Source organism: Atractosteus spatula, chromosome 11 (genome assembly GCF_055471065.1).
Source record: "Atractosteus spatula isolate fAtrSpa1 chromosome 11, fAtrSpa1.hap1, whole genome shotgun sequence".
Classification (NCBI taxonomy): Eukaryota; Metazoa; Chordata; class Actinopteri; order Semionotiformes; family Lepisosteidae; genus Atractosteus; species Atractosteus spatula.
The window spans coordinates 21,403,367-21,420,048 of record NC_142716.1 but is presented as its reverse complement, the minus strand read 5'-3'; the positions used below and the strand labels follow the sequence as shown (position 1 = coordinate 21,420,048).

At 39.1% G+C, this 16,682-nt stretch overlaps 1 protein-coding gene across 2 annotated transcripts in view; it reads right to left on the bottom strand.

Annotated features, from left to right (window-relative positions):
• The window catches only part of rabgap1l (RAB GTPase activating protein 1-like), a 351,445-nt gene that overhangs the window by 264,273 nt on the left and 70,490 nt on the right, over positions 1–16,682 (bottom strand). For both annotated transcript variants that reach the window (XM_088926643.1, XM_088926644.1), the window contains exons 12-13: positions 16,268–16,361; positions 9,317–9,467 (exon numbers count right to left, since the gene is read on the bottom strand). In XM_088926643.1, coding sequence (XP_088782769.1) covers positions 9,317–9,467; positions 16,268–16,361 — 245 coding nt within the window. The remainder of the gene's footprint in view (positions 1–9,316; positions 9,468–16,267; positions 16,362–16,682) is intronic.

Genomic DNA, 16,682 nt, shown 5'->3' with positions numbered 1-16,682 from the left:
CAGTTTAGTAAGCAAACCATGAATAGAACAAATACAGCCATGAGAGCATTGTAACATTTCCAGATCCATCCAAAGGAGGCAATGTTGAATCAGGCAATGCTGTGTTTAATAAATTCTGAGAACAAATTTCCCTCTACTGCAGTCCGTCTCCTGTACTGAAAGATGCAGTCTCCTGCAGAGAGGCTGAGCCCTTGCACTATGGATCACCCAACAATCGTTCTCCTCCCAGTATGTACAAAAGCTTGCTGCAGTTCCAGCCCAGAGTCCTATTGAAAGCAACCCACTATTCCGCAGTGAAAAAGGAAATGGAAAAAATCCTTAACCAAGGTTAACTGAAGATTGCTGAACACTTTGACTGAGGATTCCTTCCCTGGTGCATAGCAGTAAGGATGCTGTGCCTGCCTCAGCCCCTCTCTCGCTCTCTCTCTCGCTCTCACACGTCTCCTTTGTGCTACTTCTGCTACTGCACCTGAGGTTCTCTCTCCGCCAGCCCCTATCTCTCCTCCCTCCTCCCGGCCGAATTTCCCATTCAAAAATTGACTTGGTCCTTCTGCCCCCAATCAACAGTCCGGCCAATGACCAGCATAGTTGAAACTGTCACTTGGTTACAGTTGCCAAGCATTTAATAGCTTAGATCCTCCCACATTTTCTGTGATTGAGCATAAATTGCAAAATTAAGGATGGGGAAATTAGGGTATTAAAAGGATGGCTGTAACCCCACGTAAGCTTGATTCTTTTTCTATGTACAGGCTAGATCTTATTTAGATCACCAAATAAATTCCTTAAATAAGAAATAGAGCCTGTAATCAGTTCTCCACTCGAAAACAGATGATTTGAATGGCATTGACATACGCTTAAAAAATGGCTTTTACTATGCCAGTTATTCTAACAGAATTGTGATGTAATCAACTTCATTATAGACCTAGATGTAACACAATAAGCTTCTGCAGAGAGAAATTCCTTAATAATTAACAATGAGTACAAGGGGCTAAAAAAACCCAAATCTATTATATTTGTCACGACACAGGCTATTCAAGCCACCAGTCCCTAACAGCACATTAGTGTTACACCCATAACATTATGGACTCATTTCTTTGGGATAGGGCAGCAGAGGCAATTGTATTGTTGGCCTTCAACGATGCAGATAAAGTCTGTCCTGCCATATGCTGCATGGGTGGAGTGAGTTGCCATGCAGGTAGAGCAGCACTCAATTATTTATTTCTTAAAATGTTTAATTATGTTAGAATGGAAAAAGAGGCACTATCCAAATTCTCAGGAATCAGATTGGGAGCAGGCTGGTTTCAGTTGTTTGCTAACAATCCTGGAGTCTGCCTTCACTTCAGTGCTCTTACACTGTGATGTATATTCACTGAGATGGATGGCACACTGGGAGAAGTTAAGCAATTTTAACAGTAATCCCAATGATGTCTTGGACCAACTACAAAAACCTAAAATCAGGACTTTTATTAGCAATTATTTAAGTAGCCTAATTATGCAAGTGTGATGAAGAGCCTTTGTTAGATTGAAATACACTTAGGAGAAAAAGAAAACAAAGTAAAAAAAAGAAACATTAAATCCCTCAATGACTAAAGAATAAAATACATCCTATCAGGGCTAATTATGGCAGAAAGCCATTATTAATGAGGTGGGTCTCACAGCATTTTTCCCCAGAGCAAAATAATTTCTCCCTATTTTTCGAAGCATGTAGTTTTAAAAATTTAAAGATTAATGTAAGGCAAACACAGTAAACAATAATGTAAGCAAAAATAATATTTTAATTCAAAATCTTTGTAGTGGTGATAAAAATGAATATGAAGACAAATGCATAATTCTACATGTAAAAACAGTATACTGTAAGTAAAGAAGGAGGAAAAATACAAAAATATGTAATAGCACTACACATACATGTAAATGTAAGCGATCATTTCTGTGTAGTGCTAAAATATGGTGGATACATGGTGCTTGACCCTGAATATGCACTCTTCCAAATGAATAAATACCCAGTAGGATATACAGTATCAATTATTAGCAATGTAAATTATCTCTATAAGTAGCTTGTGAAAACTTGTCTTCTTAGCAATTATATTTATTATTCCTGCTTAAGGTCAAGCTGCTACTGTAAATGCAACTGTCACAGTGCAGGGTTTGGGTGGAACTGAGGGTGTCGACAGTTCGAGTTGATAGCTCCTGAGGGAGACAGAAGACAACTGAGAAATCCCTGTGTGGAAACATTAATTTCTTTATAGCATGATATTGTGTAGCTCAAAAGTTGGACATAATCTATTTTACTCTCTGGAAGAGAGGAGCAAAAACCAGAAAAAATGGTTCTGGGATGAACACCGGGACATCAGCATTAGCAGTTTATATTCCTGGTCCTTTGAGTGTCAGCAGCTGAAAGCAATGACATCGCATTCCCATACAACTGTCAGGGAAGTGAGAAGCCAAATTTATTTTCTTTTGAGGCCCCCTAGTGGTGACTAGCAGAGTTTCAGCTCGGTGGATCTTTGCTGTGCCACACAGTTTTAAGAGATTTCTGTGAGAGATTTTCCAATACCTACCATAGAAGGCATTCAGAATTAATAAAATATCTGCACTTTTTTTATATGCAATATTAAATGTCACTATTTTACACATATTGTACACATTGTAAACTATTTTGTACCCATCTTATTTCTTACAAGCAAGTTAACATGAAAATGACCAAGGCTGCTACTAAATAAAAAGACTTAACCTTATGTTCACTCAAACAGAGTATTTTGTAACCTTTCACAAAATTGTGAACTCAACCTAAGATCTTACAAGCTTACTGTCCCGAGTAACTGTGAGGGTCTTTTTAGACAAACTCTGAATACTATTACAGGGAGCTGATGTCCCCAGGTACAGCCAATTCCCTAATTTCCTTGTGAGAATGCAGGGAATGCATCCCTGTTACGGTCAGAATGCCACCCTTTGGCAATTCAACCCTGTTTCTACAATCCTGACCCATCCACTCTGCTACATACACCCCCAGCTCAATCCAGGAGATAGAGCATCACCCGCTGCAAGGCAAAGTGCCCTGGATAATCCATCCACATTGGCATGGTTAGACCTGCATCGTGTTCAACAGGAAAACAAAACAGCTGAAGCACTAGAAACCAATGTGTAACACAGATATTTTCTTTGTTGAGTCTCATCCTGCTCAGAGGGGCATTATTGGTAACCAGCATTAACTCCCAACCCAGCAGATAATACCAGACTGCTTCCAATGCCCATTTATTAGCCCGACACTCCTGTTTTAAAATTGAACTTGAGCTTGAACTTTGTTGCCATACGTAACCGGTACATGTACTGGTACAATGGAATTATTAGTTTATAGAAAGTCTCTCGATTATTAAAACAAAAGTGTAAAACACAAAGTGCATCAAGACAATATACAAACAAATAGTAGACAATGTACAAGTAAACAGTTCGAATGTAAACAATGCAGACATGTAAACAATGACTGCAGATGTGCAATAAATAAAATTACAATGAGGTAGATGGTGTAGGTGTGGTCCGAGGGGCATGGCCAAATGTGTTCGCTGTGTTTCTTCTGTAGAAGCTTGCAGCTGAGAAATAAGATTGGATGCGCTTCAGAGTCTCAAACCTGGGGCAGTACGGCACTGAGACCCGTCTCGGATGCATCCGTGTACAATTACTATTATTTGGAGAAATAATTTGGAGAAATCAGGAACTTCAAGTACAGGATCTTGACACAATACCTTTGTAAAGTCTGCAATCCTCCTGGTTCCATCGTACTGCATCAGGGGCGGTGGACTTCATGAGATCAGAGCAGGATAGAGCTCTCAGCAAAATGGAATAAAACGCTGAGAATACCTTAGCAAACCCAAAAATGCTCACATCTGTATTTTATTTTGAGGCTTAGGACAGTTTTTAATCGTAGCCACTTTATGGCCACTTTAAGAGGACAATCCTGACCCAGTCCCACCACATACCCCAAGTAACTAATATGCCTAAAAGTCATACTTTTGGTGGGGTATGTGGAGACATAGTGTACAAGGTATGAGCCCACAGAATTTTATCCATAACTCTCTGGAATGTTGGAAAGGGGATATGCACATAAAACCCAACCTGAATAGGGTAGATTAAACAGCCCAGAGAACCACCCAATGTTACACTCCCTTTCCTACTCTGCAGTTGCCCTTCTATTTGCACATTTAACTCCACATCAGAATCTTGTAGCAGTTGAAGTACCTCACCCAGTTCATTCTATTTGGCCAGACTCGCTCCTAACCCATCTTCCTTCTTACCAGCGACCCAAAACAGAAATAACCGAGGCTGCTACTAAATAAGAAGAGTCTTAACTTTAGGTTCACTCCACTGGAGTATTTCATAACCTTTTATGTAATTGGCCCCAAAGGATCTCAACTGGAGATCTTACTGTACAAACTTACTGCCCCAAGTGACTGTGAGGGTCTTGTTAGACAAACTCTGACTCCTCAGAGAATGGTTTTATAGGGAGCTGGTGTCCCCAGGTGCAGCCAGTTCCCTAGTTTCCCCATGAGAATGCAGGGAATGTATCTCTGAGACTGTCACAAGCCACCCTCTGCTACCCATTCACTCAGCCACATGCACTTTCTAAATAAATTAATTTCCTTTGTGTAAAAATGCCCAAAAATAAGATGGCGAATATAAGCCAGCCCACAGGGCCTAGCTCATGCCTACTCTGGTAGCCTTCTGTTGTCATTAGCAGCTATAGTAATTGCTCCAAGATTGCGCTGGCTCTTGAAGAAAGTCAAGGGATCGGCTTTAACAACTGAACTCTTGCATTTAGCTTCCGTAATGAAAAAAATTACAAATCTTTAATAGTATTCTTCTATTAAAATGTAATTACAATTTTGTAAGAAAATAAATACCAAGATTTGGCCAGGATGCCTCTACAATTTGCAGATTTCAATTCACCATTTAAGTATTTACAGCATGGCTTCTTTTTATAGAGTAAAAAACTAAATCAGAAGTTATTAAGTGGCTTCAATTAATTAAAGCATATCTGAAAACAGTAAGGTAGTTTACATCATTTTTCATGATGAAATTACACCCTTTCTTTCCCATAGGCAACCTGTTATTGCTCATTAGAATTAACTATTAGCCAAAAAAAAGATGGACTGTCACTTTGAGTAGTCAGTATAATTACAGTCTGGGTTAAACATCATGTTGAATAGAAACAATATTGACTTGTGTACAAAGTGAGGGGATTGCTGTCTGTATTGAGGTTTAGCTTCTTTTTAAGAATTGTCTCAACAAGCTGTACATGATCATTTCAGTTTTTGTAAGGAATGTGAATATGTCTATATGTTAAACTATTGTATGTAACACAAGAGGCAATTCTTACTGTGTGTGTGTGTGTGTTTCCCTTGCTTTGCCCTTGGTGTGATTGTGTGTGTGTTTTTGTCTGTGTACTGCCATCTTGTCCAGGGTGCACCCTGCTTTGTGCCTGTTGCTGGCTGTGATAGGCTGCAGCTCCCCTGTGACGGTGAGTTGAAAGAAGGGGTTAGAAAATGGATGGATGGATGAAAGGCAATTAAAACATGCAGTAAATATAACAGACAACATAAGCAAGATCCATGTATTTCTCTCAATGTGGGAGGTTAGTGAATTACTGTGCTAGAAAAACAGTAACATAACCTCTACAGCTGTCGTATGTACTGTGTGTTTTCTGTTTTATTTGCAGACCACTTCAACTACACACACCCTAACAGGAAATTAAGAATAATGTTTTTATAAATGTGCTATTAAAAGGCTACCTTTCTAACCAGCAAAGTCTTTAAAAACTTGAAATTAGCTATTGTTCACTTTGTGATCCACATAAATTAAAATGTCACAAATGTTTACTACAGAAAAAATTCAAATTTTCATCACTTAGGTAACATAACTGTAGGAATAAAAACTATTTTCTTAAATCTAATCATTTTTTTTGTTTTTAGAGTTGGTAATAGAGGTTTGAGTTACATTGCTGTGATTTCAATATACTGTAGGCAACATACTGTTAAGAGTATCTGAGATACTCACATGAATGACTACTAGCTCTCATAACCGCTAATAAAGTACGGGTAAAACATTTTGAAACACCTGCACAGAGTTTGCTGACTGAATGAATTTAACAAAAATAATTGCATAGTAAATATATTGGTTTCTCTGATTGGAACAAATTGGAAACAGTGGGACAACATCCTTGGATGAATAAGCAACTGAAGGGGCTAGCTGGGCCAAATAGCCTCCTCTCATTTTGAACCTTTCTTATGTTAGGTTACAGATATGTAGCTACTGTACGGCTTCAATTTTGGAAAAGATTGGTACTTATAAATCTTTCTAAATATTCAAATACTTAATATTTATCAGGCAATGCACACATACTGTACATTCCCCAGGTGTGCAACTTTACCAATAAAATTCAGAACGTCTGGTTACAGTACTTAAGTCTATGCCCCATCTGCATGATGGATACATACACAAATACAGGGTGGAGCGGTGGCACTGTGGCTAAGGATCTGCGCGTGCGGCTAGAAGGTTGCCAGTTCAAATCCCGCGGCCAGCAGAGGAATCCTACTCTGTTGGACCCCAGCTGCTCCAGGGGTGCTGTATAAATGGGTGACCCCCACTCTGACCCCAAGCTTCTCTCTCACCGTCTGTGTGTCTCATGGAGAGCAAGCTGGGGTATGTGAAAAGACATAAAGTGATCTTATAAAAACATACAGCACTCTTTATATTTCTTATAACAAACATTTACTAATCTTGAAAGAACTATTTTCAGTATTTTACAGTAGTTTTCATGTAAAATACCACTGCACATTTCGGACTTATTAAGAGAAATAGAAGACGTGAACATAATTAATAATGTATTGTTTTATTATTATTTCTCCCTCTTGAGTATTTCCATGGACACCTTCAATGTTGAAGTAACCTGATTCTATCAAAAAAGGGCCCTGTGAGAGCTGGGAAAGTAAGGCTGAATAAGATTTCACAAATGGACTAGTAAAGATACATCTGGTATTAATGACCAGTACAGAGAATATGGATAAGCTAAGAGGTCATTCCTCTCATGGAGATGAGACTTCATGATGTTAGTGATGTTAAAGACTTCTGATTGGTCAAGGCAGGTTCCCTTTTAGCCAAGAAATGCTGACAAAGGAAGAAAATGCTTTTGATTCTAAATTTTAATTTGTAAAATAAAATGTACAGTTATGTGTCCTGTCTTAGGGTGGTGTGGTGGCTCTGTGGCTAAGGATCTGCGCCTGTGGCTGGAAGGCTGTCAGTTCGTATCCTGCAGCCGGCAGAGTAATCCTACTTTGTTGGGCCTCTGAGCAAGGCCCTTAACCTTAATCTGTCTTTTACAAACTAAAATCACTGGAATACATCAACACGTTGGGTGAATATTAGTTATCTGGATAACAGATGAAGATGAAGACATGGGTTTCATTAGAAATGTTATAAAAGCTGCAAGGTGTTAGGTGGTGGATGGACTTGAAATAGAAAACTATCATATTTTTCACTGTTATTCTGTGAAAATCCTTTACTTAAAGTCACTGAGAGTTTTTTATGTGTTCAGATCCCTATAGGCACCTAATTTTGGTTGGGACCTGTCACATGTCACATCCTGGTATCCTATACATACTTGCTTTGCCAGGCACCTATAAGCTTTGATTTTCAGTGAGAGCTGCATCATTCAATCAATTGATGCCAGCTTTGCTGTGGGCACTGTAGAAACATCAAGGTACATGAGACACAGGTGAATGCGAGATTGCACTCATTTGCCTCTACAGTCACAGCAGTAAATCTGACTAACAAAAGATCCTTTCAAATTGGGATGACAGAAGAATAAATTTTGGTTCTAAATAAAAAAAAAGAAATCAAAGTAAAGAAATGAGCTGAGCCTGGACAGTGACTTGGATTGAGGCTCTTAAGGCCTCTCTGTATCTCCATGACTTTATTAATACCAAAAATAAAAATAAGACTTTCACATAAGCTTTAATAACCCAACACTGGTATTAATTTTCATCTTATTTTTTCAGTTTATCTTGAGACTGAAAAGAAATACAAGAGCAGTTATGGAGGGTATTTATAACCAATTCATGTATTTCAGGAAGGGGAATGCAATTTACTGTGTGAGTGACTCCCCCGCTGAAGGCACAAACTGTGTTCACAAAAAAACACATTTAAAGAGACCACTGACTGACCTTTTAAAACAAATCTTATATCAGGCCAGACACAAAGGCATATATAAACAGGTCTTTTAGTATTTCTAATTATAAAAGAAGGCCTAAAAATAAAATAGCACAATATATTCTAACAAATAAGTAAATAAATTGTCAGACACGTCTCTTGCTAAACCTGTGATTACACTAAAAAGCTGACACAGGAAACTACTGATGTTGCTCTATCGTTAAAAATGCAGTATATAAACCAAATGGATAGTTTTTCCAACATCAAAGAGCTTTAATTTGGTAGAATGTTGTAGAAAATCACAGAACAGTCAAGCATTGTTTTTTTCATTTCTTAACAATTTCTTCATGTCTTATTACACTGTTGCCTCTTTTGTTGCACTAAAAATCCTTTTGTGTGCAAAAAATGGCACACCTGCATTGGGCTGCCTACCCATTTCAAGACCTAAAGCTTTCTTTAATTTCAATGTCATTTATTAAAATAAATTATAATTTAGCATGATTTACACTCTATATTAAAATTGAAAACTGGGCCTGACTATTCCCTATAAGCTACTAATTTCTAACATTATGATATAATATTAAGGATCATAATGCACAACCAAAACAGCGCTGTATTAACATACTAGCATGCACAGCTACTTTCAGGAATTATGCCACTGCTATTTTGATTCCTTAACATCCACAGGTAACAAAGTTATAATCATGCAATCAGCTACACAACAGAAATGTCTGAAGAGCATCATTTAGAAAAGGGTTTGAATCTAACATGGCATTAGGCACGTAGCCAAAAAGGAAAGGATAGCTGCTTTAGTAATGAGTCATTTGGCCTATGCATTTATCCAAAGAGAGACCATACAAAACAGAAAGGCGATGAACTGAAAAATTTCTGTTTCCAACAAACGGATCTGGATTATGCCTTGTAAGAAGCACAGGGCACAAACAGATTTAGTACCTTGTTCATTGAGCCAGTGACAGAGACAGATCACAAACTACTAGACTCTCAGGTTTCAAAGAATCCAAATCTTAGTCTTGGAAAGAAGGCCACTCACAATGACAATGAATTTCTGTCTATGTAAACACATGAAAGAAGGATGTGAATTTCAACAGGGTCCTACCTTGGTAATAAGGATGCGATATGTCTCCAGCAGGCCTTGGTTATTGTGGCACCCAGCCAACAACTGCCACACTTCAGCCCTGAGTGCTTCCGGGATTCCAGGCTTCACCAGTGCTGACAACCCCTTTGGTCGAACTCCCAGGTTCCCATGCCTACCAGTAAAAGCTCAACTGGTGAGTCTGCCAACCCATTTCACAAGGGGAAAAACATCAAAAGTAGCATTTTTCATTCCTTTTTTAATGTGTGCCATTTGGATTCATACTTATTGACTTGCACAAGAGACATGGATGCAACAACTTACAAAACTATATAACACATTACATTACACAAAACTATATAACACATAGTGATATAACAGATTATATCACTATGGGGTCCTAAAGCCCTGCTTACTCTAGATTACAGTGACACTTTTAATACTCTGAGAGAAAGCCTGTGTCCCTATAAACCAATTTTCTTATTATAACAATGTGTCACTAAAATAGAAGAGAAAGTTTTAATACTTTAAGAGGTTTCCACAGTACAGGAAATGTTTGAAATGTACTTCAAAATGTCTGAAAATAAATAACACATCAAGCTTTCTTGAAATAATGCTCAGGTTACCTAGACCGACTCTGGTACACAGTCTGGTAAGAAAAAGTCACAGCTGTGGAGATTGTAAATGATGAGGGGAAAGACAAAAGGAGTCTATTGTTCCTTCCTCTATTTTCCTTCCTTTTTGGACTCTTTCAGTGTCACGCCCACTCACTCCCAAGCACTGGAAGATGCACTCAAGTTACCACAGCAACAGACATTACCTCAGCTACACAGTCAATCAGTTGTTCTGACTATGGATTCAGTTCCACTAATTCCAGTCAGTTCCACCTGCGTGCAACTAACTTACTACCTGTCAGTAATGCCCAAACATAGGTTAATTATCTGGACCTTGTGCATGGCCGGAGAGGTGGTTGAACGAAAATCCGAAACAAAGCGAAGGTATCCAAATCGTTTAACAAGAGAGGAGTCTTGGACGTAAAGAGAAGGTCGTTATCAAAAAGATCGAGAGGGAGCTAGAAATCAGGATTGAAGGTTCAGTAGCTCTAGCTGAGAAAAAGCCTCAACGGTGAGGGAAGACGGATTTAGGGGATAGGGTTTAAATAGAAAGGAGCAATCAATTAGTGCTTGAGTATGTGTGGTGCAGAGTGTGCGTGGATATGTGGTGATGCCTGTGTGCTTGCATGCTATTTGTAACACTACCCTGGATATTCAAGAATACTATTACATTTCTGACTATGACTATGGACTGTAATTTTTGAATGTTCACTACAGCTGCCTGCTGCCTAAAACTTCCCTGTTCATTCAGGTAGAGTGGAGTCAATACATTTGCTTCTGTTTTTATGCTATGGTACCTTACTATGCAGGCAGTCTTAATGACCTCTGATAAGAATGACCCAGCCACTCTTGAATGTTTATTCTTTACAATGGTGGATATAATGATTTACAGTGGAGTAAATTAACTTGAATAAATCATTAAGAATACTGTGACGCCTTGGCTGGATGGCCTGTGGTTCCCATGTGCATTCCCCTGAGGATTAGGTGGGGCCGCCTGTCTATTCATCTTGCTCCCTTTCAATCAGGGAGCCAATCCTCCAATCAAGCCTCTAATTAAGTAATGCATTTAAGTTCCAAAACACCGTTGGATCAGTACTCTGATTAGCTACAGATCCAGACATTCAGAATGTATATATATATAGTATATATAATGTAGTTCAGGTGGGTAGCTGCGTCAGCATGCGTAGACTGCAAAGGAACAAGTAATAGGTTTATTCCATGCTGAAAAAGAGAAGAAAGAGAACACAACATTTCGGCCGTGGAGTCTTCTTCAGGTGTGAGAGAGACAGGGCAGTAGGCAAAGGTAAAGTAGTGGGAGAACAAAGGTTGGGAGGGAGGAGGAGTGAGAGGCGGGAGCAGGGGACAGAAAGAGAGGCCAATCAAGAGGTGTGAAGTCAGAATGGGTGCAGAGAGGTGTGAAATGAAACTTCCAATGAATGGAGAAAATTTAAAAGAACAGTAGTCTGTCGTTAAGGGAAGGGAGAATGTGTGATCCTAGCTGCAGAATAATTTTAGTTTTGGTGGTCTTTCTGATGTATGAGTTCGGAAAACCGTCTTTGAGAACACAGACGGAGAGATTAGAGTGGTCGTGGCCGTCAGAGGTGAAATGAGAAACAATGGGCTTGGAGAGATCTTTAATCTTCACAGCCCTGACGTGTTCTCTGAAGCGGTCTCCGAGTCTCCTTCCTGTTTCTCCAATGTAGATGGCTGGGCATTTACTGCAAGAGATACAGTAAATAAGGTTGCTGGAGGTACAAGATGCTGTCTGGGTGATCCGGAATTGTCCTGAGGGGCCTTGAATGAGTGTGGTGGTGGCTGTGTACTTGCAGGTGATACAGCGAGCTCTGTTGCAAGGGAAAGTGCCTGGTGTGGATGGTTGTTGAGGGCGGTCAAGGGAGCTGTGAACAAGGAGGTTACGCAGATTAGGTGGTCGGCGATATGAGATGATAGGGCGATCAGAAAAGAGGGCCCCAATGGAGGGATCATCCTGTAGGATGGAAAAGTTGTGGTTAATGGTCCTGGGGATAGGAAGTGTGTTAGGGTGGTAAGGAAGCACCAAAGGAATGCGGTTGTTACGGCGGGAGTTCAACAACCATCCACACCAGGCACTTTCCCTTGCAACAGAGCTCGCTGTATCACCTGCAAGTACACAGCCACCACCACACTCATTCAAGGCCCCTCAGGACAATTCCGGATCACCCAGACAGCATCTTGTACCTCCAGCAACCTTATTTACTGTATCTCTTGCAGTAAATGCCCAGCCATCTACATTGGAGAAACAGGAAGGAGACTCGGAGACCGCTTCAGAGAACACGTCAGGGCTGTGAAGATTAAAGATCTCTCCAAGCCCATTGTTTCTCATTTCACCTCTGACGGCCACGACCACTCTAATCTCTCCGTCTGTGTTCTCAAAGACGGTTTTCCGAACTCATACATCAGAAAGACCACCGAAACTAAAATTATTCTGCAGCTAGGATCACACATTCTCCCTTCCCTTAACGACAGACTACTGTTCTTTTAAATTTTCTCCATTCATTGGAAGTTTCATTTCACACCTCTCTGCACCCATTCTGGCTTCACACCTTTTGATTGGCCTCTCTTTCTGTCCCCTGCTCCCGCCTCTCACTCCTCCTCCCTCCCAACCTTTGTTCTCCCGCTACTTTACCTTTGCCTACTGCCCTGTCTCTCTCACACCTGAAGAAGGCTCCACGGCCGAAACGTTGTGTTCTCTTTCTTCTTTTTTTCAGCATGGAATAAACCTATTACTTGTATATATAATGTATATTTATATAGTAAATCGATCATACTGCACTTATTGACTTGTACATTTGACTTGTATTGTTTCAGAATATCTGTGGATATGACTTAATGTGATTTGCATGTTTGGAACATCCAGAATTTAGTCTTTGTTCACTTATTTGATTAACATGGCTGACATTTTAAAACAACAAAAAGGTATAATAATAAAGTAATATAATAATAAGGCTATAATTACAGTCAGAATGCTGGCCAACGACAAAGAAACATGAACAGGCACTCCATACGATGGAAATAAAGATGCTGCGATGGACCCTCGGCTTGACAAGACTAGACCATGTCATGAATGAAGAGGTGCGAAAAAGAGTAAAAGTCGCCCCAATCACTGAGAAAATCAGGGAATCGCGCCTGCGATGGTATGCACATGTGCTCCGCAGCAATGACACATGAATGGCAAAGACCGCCCTTGAATTGAATGTGGAAGGCCGCAGGCCCCATGGACGATCATTTACGCGCTGGCTGGATCAGCTGAAAGATGACATGCGCCTCGCAAAAGTCACCTGCCGAGATGCCGCAGACCGTACGAAGTGGAAAAATGCGAAGAAGAAGAAGAAGAAGAATTATAGTCAGCTGTTGGGTCGTGTCTACTGAACATTTTAGGATCTTACTGGTCCTTATTGATTGTCGGGCACTGGAGTATGTAGTTAGGGATGTTATGGAGTGGTAATGCTGGACAGCTGGACAAATATTTTATTTGTATTTATTTCTTCTAGGTTAGTTGATTTTTCTGGCATTGCCACTGGGTGAAAATGTGTAACCTAGAATAGGATAGTAGATTGTTTTTATGTGCTTTCCAGCACTGTCCCCCCCCCACCCCCGTCCCCGCACTATGTAGTGGCCATAGATTGTTAGTTTAAGATAGCAGTGTCTTACTGTGATCTTTATCTTTCAAGTATGTTTTATAAAACTATTATAAGTACTATTCTTGTAAATAGACTTTGTATTGATATACAGTTTGTGTCTGTGTGTTCATTATATCCAGCTTATCTATTGCACCCTTGTGCCTGAGGATGCCATTACAGCGGTTCACCTTAAAGAGCTGCAACTGACTTTGGCAGAGATGGAGCTTGGTAAATTGGTGGTAGAGGCAAATAGGGAGGTGCATTTGCATCAGCTTGGCATTGAGGCCCCGAGAGCTGGTGAGATTTCTGCTGCACACCCTAGTTCTGTTGCTCCACTGCCTAACTATTCAGTGGGTTCAACCACTATCAATATAAGTAGACATATTCACTTAGTACCTCCATTTAGGGAATCCAAGGTAGATTTGTGTTTTAGCCCCTTTGAGTGTATTACTGCAGCTTTCTCCTGGCCAAAGGATGTTTGGCCTCTGTTATTGCAGTGTTGATTTACTGGCAAGGATCAGGGTGTCTGTTCTGTGTTGACTTTACAGGAAGGGCTGAAGACAGTATTGCATGCCTACGAATTAGACCCTGAGGCGTACTGTCAAAGGTTTTAAAATCATAAAAAAAATCTGTAAATCAAACCTTTCTTGAGTTTACACGAGAGAAGTCATGTAGTGCTTACAAAATAGCTGATTTTGACAAATTTAAAGAACTAATGTTGCTTGATGAATTTAAAAACTCTGTATGACTGTATTGTGATGAGCAGAAAGTTACCTTGCTCTCACAAGAGGCTGTTAGCAGATTAGTGTGTGTTCACGTATAGTATAAGAATTGTTTACTACTTCTGTTTGACCTTCCTCTCAGGGAAATGATAAAAACTCAACTGTTCCGACATCTACTGCAATCAGAACTCAAGGTCTGTTTCTTTGCGCACTAACGAAAACAAGAGTTTTTTTACTGCCATAGAACAGACCATTTGATTGCTGATTGTCTTATGTTAAAGCATAGACAACACAGTTCCAAAAATGTTGCTTTGATTTAGACATCTCCTCATGTGTTTGAATGTAATGTAGAACAAGACATCAGTGAGAGGTATGATCCATTTATTTTAAAGGGATTTGTATCAATAACTGGTTTATTAAAAATGTTGAGTTATACAGATCCAGACATTCAAAATACGCGGAGTACACTGCGTTAAAACACGGTAGGTGTGGCGCGTCACAACGCCTCATACAGTATGTTATGATAATAGTATCCGGAATCACCTTGTAAAACCACCAGGTGGAGCTAATAAAGCTTAACCTCTCATGTACAGCATTTGAGCTGTCACCAGAAAACAACCGGTTTTGAATCTCTGACACTGCTGAGGGACAATCTTTTTTCAATTAAGAATTTAAGTTGTATACTCTTTAGACTTTTAATAATTTTAAACTGTGTATTATGGCAAGTTAATCATTAAACATTTAAAAGTCAGTATATTTTATAAAACCAAGATTGCTCAGTTGGACAAAAGTACACAACCTTCCACCTTCATCATGAAGATCTTAATTAGGCATAAATATTTTATGCATCAAAGTCTTTACGGAAGATATTACTAATAGTATTAATAATGAATTACCTTGGACAGGCTGTAAGCTCAAAGTATAACCGTGGTGTACTTTCTTTCTGTATTCTTTCTGTTCTGTAACCGTCTGTATCAGTTTAACTGTTGCAACATGAAAATACTTTATTTTTTCATTGACAAAAAGTAAACACTCATTTAAACAGATTGTTTTGTTGCTGCAGAGACTGTTAAACCTGAGGAAAAGAGCGCCTCTTTCTTCGAAGCATTTAGTTGCTCCGATCATACAAAATAAGTTTTGAGAATCTCCGATTCACCATGCCTATAATGGTTTACCGGAGATTGCTCATAAACTATATTAATTTAGGAACTTAAACATATTATGTAAACTGTATATGGCTTGTATTGGTAGTTCCTAAACATTTTAAGCATCAAAGTCTTTCATTCGGTTACATAATGTGGTTATTTTGGAAAAGTTTGTGCTGTTTCTAATTATATTAAGTTTAGATACTTTGTAAAAAGTTATAATGTTTTAACAATTTCTGTGAATACTTATGCTTGTTATCGCAGTAAAAAATGCATACTTTTTAGAATTTGATTAATACGGAATATAGTATGGAATCGCATATCCAAAGAAATCAATAATGATATAGTTATATTCATATACTGTAGCTCAAATAATCACAGTAGTACACTTTCATTCCCATGTGATTATGTGTGTGGTGTATTTGCTTAAGCGTGTGCCTTGCATGCCTGAGGCTGGGGGTTTGAACCCAGCTTGTCACCATGAGATATCTTTTAACAAATCAACATTTCTTTGAAAAACCAAAATAGCAAATGTTATGGACATTATATTGACATTTTTTATATTTCTAAATATCACAACATGTTTGAAGCTAAGTGATTTATTAATAACAACAAAAAATTTCAAACTGCTACTGTACTGCCACTTCAGTATAGCTTGTGGTAAATATATTTGTCCTGCATCAAAGTTTAACTCATTCAGAGAGTCTGCTGAGCTTCTGGGCATACTTAAAATAGCATACTTTGATGATGAACAAGATATACCCCATTTTACCACATGACAACACCACTCAGCTTGCCCTATTTTTTATTATCCTCAGTTCAGAAACAGACCTACCATCTGCTGAGTATTGCTCCCCACGACTCCAGAATCTTCTCAGGGCAATCTTTGGAGACATCACCAGTGCCACTCGAGATCTCACTGTCACTATCTGAGGAAGAAGGGGAATGGGGGCAAATCAGCCAAACCATGGATCAGACACAATAACCAGTGGGAAAAACAACAACTGCAACTTTTATTCCTATGAGAATCAGAACAGCTCAATGATGGCATTACAGACTATTCAGGGCAAAATAAAACTAATCAACATTCCTTGGATTAGTTAACACCTTTTTCCTTTCTTCTTTTGCTGAAACAGTTGAACTTGCCTTTAGGTGCTGATTAAAATGAAAATTTAAATACAAAATGCTTAATACAAAACCAATTATAAAACTGATATTAAACAAAAGGAAATAGAAAAAATAGAAATATG